The sequence below is a fragment of the Mya arenaria genome, chromosome 4, assembly GCF_026914265.1.
Source record: "Mya arenaria isolate MELC-2E11 chromosome 4, ASM2691426v1".
Taxonomy (NCBI): Eukaryota; Metazoa; Mollusca; class Bivalvia; order Myida; family Myidae; genus Mya; species Mya arenaria.
The window spans coordinates 35470844-35481069 of NC_069125.1; the positions used below are offsets into that span (position 1 = coordinate 35470844).

At 35.0% G+C, this 10226-nt stretch overlaps 1 protein-coding gene across 1 annotated transcript; it reads left to right on the forward strand.

Annotated features, from left to right (window-relative positions):
* The first annotated feature begins 1442 nt into the window (after positions 1–1442).
* Positions 1443–8033, forward strand: LOC128230772 (uncharacterized). Its single transcript, XM_052943213.1, has 3 exons — positions 1443–2331; positions 2605–2853; positions 7180–8033. Exons 1-3 carry the CDS (start codon positions 1443–1445, stop codon positions 8031–8033), a joined length of 1992 nt encoding a protein of 663 aa, XP_052799173.1.
* Positions 8034–10226: the final 2193 nt, after the last annotated feature.

A 10226-nucleotide genomic window follows, 5' to 3' on the forward strand; every position in this document is an offset into this window, starting at 1 on the left:
CGTTGTTAGCTGGCCGTTATGTTGCTGTTTTGTTTTTTTAAATTTTAGTGTCTTGCACTGTACCAGACAGGTTTTCAGGGTAAAAATGCTAGACACAAGTTGACCCACCTCACCGGCCAAAAATGAACGACCTACCTACCCTTTATTTTAGCGGTGATATTGGAAACAAACAAAAATGCCTTATATTTTTTTTTTCAAAGAAAATTTATACAGCTCTGTTACATTAATTGCTAAACACTGATTAAGTTCATGCAATCTTGAAACCATACTTTTAACAATCTGATAAAAACAATAATGCCATGTTTATGAAGATGACATGCAAGTATCTAAACTATTAGAAGTGTTGAAAAATGAAGAGTATTTAAATGCACATGTATGTGACCCGATGACAACCAAAATAATTATCTCCCTTTATACCTCTCGGTAAACATTAGATTGGAGTTCATTATCGTGTTATCAAAAGTTATTAAGTAGTACAAAAGTGGGTGTATCATCTTTTACTTCCTATTCTATTAGTTTCTCCGGAGACGTCAACATATTGTATTTGACACAAGGTTTGTTAATTTATTCTTGTTACCATTATGTTAATGATGTATTGACCACTTTTTATTTAAGTCATATCATATCATAGAAGGGGAACCACCATCATGAATGTACTCATCCATAATTTCAAATCTTACCTAATACTGATTTATTTTAACTAATTGTGAGGACAAAGCCTCTTGAAAGGCGGTCAGAGATACAAATAGTCCACTCTCATCCTGTTATGTATTGAACCAACAACTTCTTTGTTTAAAGGCGAACACCAATAACTATGAATCGCATTGATCCTTGTGCGGATCGAACTCCCCATGTCTATTCTTTATTTAAGTCTCATTCCAACGTAGTAGGGTACACTTCATTGTGAATTTACTTTTACTCTTTAAGCCTTACTTGATACTGATTTTTTTAGCTCGACTTTAAAGACTGCTGAAAGCGGATATGAATCACTCTCCAGTCAACTGAAAGTACCTCTCCAGTTAACTTAAAGTACCAGTACCTGTGTGACTTTTGAGAGGCCGTTAAAGATCCTCTATTGGGGATTTAACCTGCAACCTCTTGAGAGGCGTTTAATACATACCATAAGACCACACTCGTCATTGTTTAGTTATAATCCTTAACCTCTTGAGTAAATAGCTGACACCAATTATACCACAATACCATTCTCTTCCTAGTGGGTATCAACCTCACACACTCTTGAAAGAGAAGCGAAAAAACAATACCACTATAACATTCTGTCCTATTCTAAATTTTATTGAGCTTTTTGTCATTTATAGTTGTACAGAAATTAGCTATATACATACAAAATGTTTGTTGTAACTAAAAGCTACATGATTCTATTTTAACTGACAATGGTAGGATCACAGTTATCTCTTTCACAGTTTCTCTAAAGCAGGCAGTCGATGGATGAAGTCCCTGGCAAAAAACTCCAGGCAGATGCCTCTGACCTGGACGTGACTTACTGTCAGCCATGCTCCCAAGATGGGGAAACCATCCCAGCCGAGGCATACTGTACTGTCTGCAAGGAGTTTATGTGTTCCAACTGCACAAGCGTCCACAAAAAACAAAGACTAACAAAGTCCCATATTCTTCTTGACAAGAACTGCATGCCTACTAGCATAAGAGGTTTTACATCCAAAGAAGAGAGCAAACATCCCTGTGACATCCACCCTGAAGAATGTATCAAATACTTTTGTCCGACCCATCAGTCCCTTAACTGCGGGCATTGTTCAGTTCTTGATCATAAATCTTGTAAACAGCAGATAATTACTAAAATTGCTAATGACTTCAAAGAGGACCAGAGTTATAAAGCCATCCAACTAGTTATTGACCAATTACTTAAAGACATTGATGCCTGTGCGTCTGTTGCTACAAACAACACTAAGCTCGCAGAATACCTTGAAGAACATGGGATTGCGAAGATAAGGATTTATCGAGATCAGATCAACAAATACTTTGATGAACGTGAAAAAACACTCCTTGAAACCATAGCCGAGATGAAAAACATGGACGAAATACTCCTTGACTCACTGAAACTAAAATGTGTCAACCTTAAGACACAGGTCAGCGATATCAAGGCAAAACTAGCAGCCAACGAGAGCAACACCACCCAGTTGTTTATTGAGGCCCATATATCCAAGAACTTGCTGGAGGGACTGCAATTAGAACTTGCTGAGATTAACAAGAAAAATACCATACAACAGTATCAGTTTAGGAACGACAACGCCATTGAAAGTCTGCTTGGTTCTAAGAATTGCCTTGGCACTATTGAGATGGTTGACACTTCAAAAGGTATAGATTTTGATTTTAGTTGCTTAGATATTATGCAAAAATGATCTCTTATTATCTTGACATTAAGTCCAAAATAGTTTGTACATTTCAGAGTTCCATTTAATTTGAACATACATGTTAGAGTCGCTTTTTTATTTCTGAAACTGTTCTATTTACTTATACTTTTGAGTAAAGCGACAAATTGATAATAACAATAAAATGTTAACAAGATGATAAAATATCAATGAGATATGATCAAGTTCATTAAGGTAGTTCAAAGTTTTTAAACTACAGACCGGAGATGTGAGCGACAATGTTCCGCAACGCGAAATGAAGGCAAGAAGAACACTGCAACATCTGACGCTGCTACCAACGTAAAAGCAGTTATGGGCGAGAACGTTAATACAGCTGATTCTGCTACCAACGTGCAAGGCACTGGTGACATCCAGGCTAACCAAACAACCCAGAAGTTCTCGGACAGTACAGTTCCTGGACTACCATTGAATCCAGTTAGATTGCAAACATCTGCAACACAGCAACAAAGTAATTGTGTTTACTATTTAACTGAATAACTAGACGTTGTTTTGTTTTTACTTCAGACTGTATCTTCCTTAATGTATCATATTTTTTTCATAGCAACTAGTACAAAAGACACTAAAATATGTGAAATCTTTAACATTCGTTTACATTAGTTATCGTTACTATTACATATTTTTTAAACATATACAACACCTACTCCGTAAGTCTTCTCTTTGCAGAAAAAGCTACTGGGATTCCTTCTTGAAACATGAACTACATTATGTATGCTTATTTATAGACTTCCAAAGAGGGACAACGCATGTCCGTACAAGAATGTAATGATTAATTCAAATTTGAGTTGCTTCCCTTAGAAGAAACAATCGGCGATTACTTCACCGTTTTTAGGTTTTACCATTTGCTTTTTCAAAAATTAAACTTAAAATACAGCAATATATGGAATTTAATAATTTATCACCGGTTTTATACTTTATAATGGCAAATCAATAATGTCGTCTGATAGTGCAAGGTATAAGGAAAATTTAAAAAAAAATCCTAACCAGGCCTCATGCAAATGAGCGTGCGCGTGATGACGTCATCCCCCGCGTGCAACTTATAAGGACAGAAGTGTAAACAAATTGAATTGGAGAATCACATACTACTTAACAATTGAACGCAAAAAAAAACAGCTGTGATATCTGTCAAAAAAGATGCCGCAATGAAACGCCAGACTAATTTGTGTAATAATTCGTTATTACTGGTTTTAACTGGGTGGGCGTAAAAGTGGTTCGGGCGAAGGCCGCTTTGTTTGAATGACATTGCTGATTATTAACCGCGTGTTTTTGAGCGTCGGCACTTAACTTTGCTTTTGTTATCAAATATTTAATCGATTATTTCCGAGCTGTATTAATAAAAACAAAGATAACTCGAGTGATCGTAAAGTGATACAGCGAATTGAACAAAAAATAATATTGCTTGAAGATTACTTGTAGATAACTGTAAGGTATTTAATTTTAATAGTGTGCTAATTTATTTATACTCGCACTTGGGCCAGGCCCATTCGGCGAGTGCTCCGATAAGATGGTTAGGCACATAAGGTTTTTTTGGGAGCGGAATGTAACCCTGGTTAGAGCTTGCCTGGTTCTTTAACTTGTGTCAGTGTATAGCACTGTCATCCGGGACCCCCATTTCAACGTACCTCCCGAAAGAAGTTTAGTATATTTAGAAATCGAACCTGAGACCCCTTGATTTACAGTCGAGTGTGTTACCACTAGATCACAATTCCGCTAATGACTTTTATTCGTAAGGACCAGCTATATTCTCATCTATGATTCTTTAATCAAAATCAAACACCCTTTCGGTATTTTCATAGTTTGCAAAATTGGTTAATTGCCAATCAATTGGCATCACTATTTTATAACGTTGATGTAGGTGCATCTTTATTTATGACCAGAACATGACAGATAATTCGAGATCAGCGCGTGGTGAATTTACAGACGATTTATGGTCGCAGTTTCGATTTCTTTTATTCAATAAATGAAACTCCAAGAATTTAAGTACCCACAAAATAATCCTTTTTCGATAAACCACGAACTTGCATGTCTGAGAATATAATTGATTTCACAGTATGTTAGACGGTTGGTATGTTGTATCGCATCACTATTTCCTATAGGATTGTGCCATGGAGCCGGAAAAAACATCACATGCCATTTTTGACTAAGATGGATAAAATATCCCACATCATTTTGACAGGGTGGACAAAACATCCCACATCATTTTGACAAGGTGGAGAAAATATCCCAAAAATATTTGTCAACCTGGACAAACATTTATCAACACAACAAACGACACCTTAAACAGAGGTGGTTTACATGATTATTCTACGATTATCTTATTGTAAACTGTTAATGGGCGTTTAGCGCTAATTGGGTTCAATGAAATATCATCGTATTAATAAATTGTTACTCACAGAAACAAAAACACTGACAGTAACAATTCAAATTGTAATAATCCAAGATTAAGACACAAAAGCTTTAAAAAAATGTTAAAAAGAAGAATGCACTGGTATGGTGATTAATTAATAAGCATAAATAAAAACATTTTATACGTGAAGAGATTTCCATATTACAATAAACAATGATGGGGTCCAGCATGGAATGTTTTTTCTTGCATACCAGACGTGTGTTTCCGGTCATGTAAGATGAGTCACGCGCAACAACGCGCAACAACGCGCAACAACGCGCCACTTCTCATTTCTTTTATTGTATGGTTTATGGAAAGTATAGTATGACATTTCAACAAAGCACAATCATATATATATATATATATATTATATATATATATATATATATATATATATATATATATATATATATATATAAATATATATCGTATATAAATAGAGGATATTTGTTTATATCAGTGTAAGATTGTATTTTATTTCACGAGTGTCATAGAAAAACATATTTTCACGAGTGGCGAAGCCACGAGTGTAAAAGTAGTTTTTTTATGATCACTAGTGAAATAAAATACGATCTTACACTGAAATAAACAAATTTTCTGTTTCTTTTATGCTTATTTTCGGAGTTTTATTTGTTTTTTTATTTATTTCTGAATTACCCCCTTTTTTGAAAAGGGTGGGCTTTAGGCCGCTACCCGTGGGGAGCCCCTCATGCATAGTTATAGCTGTCAACATTTCTACTTTCGGTTTGCTGAGAAATAGTTCTCTGCTATTCATTCTTATAGCTTAATATTTGCTCGTATTTTATTGCAAAGCTTTATGAACAGTAAACAATGAAGTATTATTAGTGCACATATGTTCCAAAAAATAATGAAAACACTTTTTATTTTAAGATAGGCATGAATACAAAACCAAATTACTACGCCGCTATTTAAAGAATGAAAATTTGGAAGGTCAAATGTGTTAGCAAAACAAATGTGGATACTCATTGGATTTTAACCATTCTTCTTAGTTTAAGACTGCATGTACGCGTGTTTTTATAGTAAGTTAATATTCAGTCATCTTACTGTCAGAGACCAGTCTGTTTCGATTTAAAATGTTTGTTTTCCAGATAAAGAGTAAATGCCACGCTAGTTTGTTGACACATTTTGAGGTGTGGGTGGGGTAAAAAAATATCGGATCTATCTGTAAATTGTGTGAATTCTCCAGGAAGCTCATTTTACGTACTACAACGGTTAATAGTTCAAAATACATTTGAACGAGGATATAAAATTTTATTTATGTTCGAATAGTTGTTTTTTGTCTGTAATTTGTTTGGTATGAAAGCAAATGTTCGAACATTCAGCTTCAAAGATCAGTAAAATGTTTGATAAACGGGATAATCGGTAATAAACGGTAAGTTGTTAATTTCCAATTATATATTTATTCAAATTTATAAAATATTTCTTTCTTTGTTAACATTTTTTGACATAATTTACTGAAGTCCAATGTTCTGCTTTGATCAAGACAAGTACATGTAACAACAAAGGAATTTAAAAGTAGTTCTGAAAGTTGATATTTTCACTCCTTATTTTGCAGTGAAAATATCAAATTGATATTTTCACTGTTGTTATTTCACTGTTAAACCCCCATATTTCATCGTAAAGCATGAAAGAAATATATATATATATACATAAGTACGCAAAACTTTTAATTATAATTGAAAATAAATAATCCTAAAAACGCGATTTTTATATGAGCTATCTGACGTCAATAGTGATTTAAAATAACTGAGCTTTATGACGTCAGTAAACAATGTCGCACGCGCTTTTTAGTGAAATATACAAAAGTGCGTTGTCTATGTCAATTTTTCCACAAGTTGATAATTTTAGATATGCAAGAAAAAATATAAGTCATGTGTTTCTCGTGCGGAAAGAAAAATCCGACCCTCGGGCAGGCTACGTGGCTAGTAACTCGGCAAGCCTCGTTACCGACTTACGCGCGTGCCCTCGGGTCGGGTTTTTCTATCCCCACCGGAAACACATGATAAATACTTATAGTTAACCGTGTCAAGATGATGTCGGATGTTTTGTCCACCCTGTCAACATAATGTGGAACGTTTTGTCCAAAAGTGTCATGGGATGTTTTGTCCATGGGATTGTGCAGCTCTGATTTTATGCAAGAATTCGAATTGATACGAATCACCCAACTAATTTATATAGTACGATGATATAAAAACAAACAAAACTAAATTGTATCATTATGTTGAATTCCCTTAATAAAGTAATCAACATAATTTAAAAAGTAATACAAAAGCAACATAAGCATATGCAACATGGTTACAAAAGTACATCTACTTTACAAAGTGTTTACCTTGTTGTGGGTGAATGGTAACAAGGTTCTTTTATTTTCAGTAAAGCAGACAATAGCTAGCGATGACCTGACTAGCCCGAAGTTAATCTCAGCCCCAGACATCCTAGTCAAGTCTCTATCTGATACCAAAAACTGCGATATCAAATACATGCTCATTTTGCCTGGGGACAGGCTGCTTCTGACTGATTCTTCAAATGGTGCTGTGAAACTGGTAGACCTCAAGGTCAGCAGCCTAGTAACCGAGGTAAGTGTACCAGGTTGGCCACGCGGCATGTGTCACATCTCTGGGGATAGGATAGCTGTTAGTTTGGGTTATAATATTCAGTTCCTAGAGATCACGGGACACCTGTCCCTGGGAAAGAACATCAAGGTAGATGGTGACTGTCATGATGTTGGTTACCATAACGGTAACTTAATTGTTTCATTCGAGAGTGGGAAGGTTGAGAAAATAAACATGGAAGGGCTAGTGATGAAAAAAGTATCAACTAAGTGGTATTCTAGCAGACCGTTTAAAAAACCTTTGTACTTAAAAATCGTCAGTGACGAGCAGACTGCAGCCATATATGTGTCAGACTTTGGCAAGAACACAATCACCATGATGGACATGAACTTGAACATTCTCGAAACATTCAAGGACCCTGCACTTTTTACACCAGCAGGCTTCACTGCAGTAGGAAACCAACTGATCATCTGTAGTTTGGTTAATTTCAACATAATGCGCCTTGACCTGTCCAGTGGCCAAATGACCGAGCTATTGGGCACGAATGAATTGAAAATGATGCCACGCTGTGTCTGCTACTGTCAGCAGCAGAACAAGATGTATGTTGCCTTCAGGACAAGGGGTGATGCTGAGAATTATGTAAAGGTGTTTAATACAACATCAGTGTTTTGTTAGATATATTTTCTCTGCATAAGCAACGGGGTCACGTATTATTATAAATATATTATTAACGATCACCGAATTGCTTTATTTTGCTATAGAATATGTTAATTATCTTTATTTCTTAAACTCTCGATGATATCTTTTGGTTGTGTTGTTTTATTGTTTTCATTGTTTTGCTTTATTCTATTCAATATAGCCGTTCCCATTGCAATACGCGATTTGAACATTGTAGTTGTATATGTTGTTGCTTTTGTTTTCATTATTAAGCTTGAGTTAACAATTATGAAATAAAAATTGAAAAGTAGAAAAGTGTTCATCAGAGTAAGCAAAATAACCAAATCTGACCAAATTAAAAACAACAATTGTTGCGAACATAAAATCTGTGAACGCGTCCCTATATATCTTGACTAATATTAGATTTGTAGCACTTTATTAGTATCATCTTATTCTATTTATCAAAATAATGTTCACTTAGACGCATTTTATTGTTGATAAATGCAGGTATTTGCGATTCCAACAATGCAGAAAATGTAGCATACCTCCTGGAATATATATTACTACCAGTCACATTCATTTAATGTACATTGTATTATGAAAGTCATCACTCAAAAAAACTTGGTCATTGTTGAAAATGACATTGTTAGAAAAGCCACTGAGCTTAATGCATCATTTATTAATATGTGTGACCAAGACAAATTGAACTTTGTTCTCTCGAACGAAAATATGTTGAAAATAAGTGCCAACAATTGTTTCTTTATTCTAAAAGCCAGAACTGATCTTTTGTACAGGTAGTGTGTGTGTTCACCTATCATATCCCTTCGTCTGGCGGTTTTCTCTTATGGCGTTTTTTTTGCCGCCAGTTAAGTTATCAATGTGTACCATATGTTCATACAACTGATGTATAGTTATATTTTATGGCATTTTCATTAAATGCCCAGTTACAAACATATTTGGTCTTGTTTTGTTTACTTACAAGCTTGGGATATGATAGTCATCAAATAGCTTTGTAGTCGTTAAGAATTCAATGGTCTGCAAAAACCTGGCACAACACATAAATAACATTGTATTGTACATAAAAGTATTTATCGTCGCCTTAATATCAAAACCTCGTAACAGATGTAATAGTCGCCTTAATATCAAATCCTCGTATCTTCAATTTTCCAAACTTTACAGGAGATACGCTATTATGTTTCAGTTCTAAATCGTTAAACTCCGCTGCTTCAATTTACATAGGAACGTTTCTAACCAAATTCTTATTACATTCCGGTAAAACGAACGCTTCATTCGGTCTGAAGGATGCACAATGCTATGAACGACATTTTGACAATTAGAAAAACCTTAGTTGGGACTCAGGTACGATAATTTGACAAAGTCCAATTGTATTCAATCAAAACTGTTAATTCAGAAACTTGTTTCAAACATATCCATAATAATAAAAACTTGAAACTAAAACCTCAATCACTAACTTATGCAAATCAACATAATTATGATATTACAGGCACATAAGACTAGAACAATAAAAAATAGAACAAGAGAGCCCTGAGGGCCCTTGATCGCTCATCTGAGAAGATATGAGATCTTAACTCTAAAGCTTAAGAAAAGGTCATTTAAATGAAGAGCACGTACTGACTGACGACTTACGACGGACATTAAAGTATCCCGAAAGCTCATAATAAGCTATTCATGCTCAGGTGAGCTAAACAATATAGTTTATGCAATACTGTTTGGTAGAAGAAACGTTTATAAATCACTACCATGTGAATAATACAGATAACATCAAAACCTACTGATAGATCAGATGGACGAGCCAAATGCTCAACATGACAGAAACATTGCTTAGAAGATCACAAGTCGTTTCAAATATTAACAAAAACTGATATCAAATCTCAACTTGTTCAAATATGTCAATCTTCTACTACTCTTGTGGAAAAGCGTCATAGAACGAATAAAAGTCTGACGGAATGACACACTTTAATTCCTGGAGAGGTTTAAACTTCGAGCCTTTGATGGGCAACCGCTGATGATGAAGCAGAACATTTTCAACCTGAGGGCGCTGAACTTAGGTCTTCGTACTCACTAGAAAACCTGAATTTGTACACTATGTTCCCATCTTTGCTGTATTTTCAGTACCCGAATGTCCGTAACTACGGGGTCACCAACTTTTACACCAGGACATATTGTTTTGTAGAAGACCACCTTCGTAAA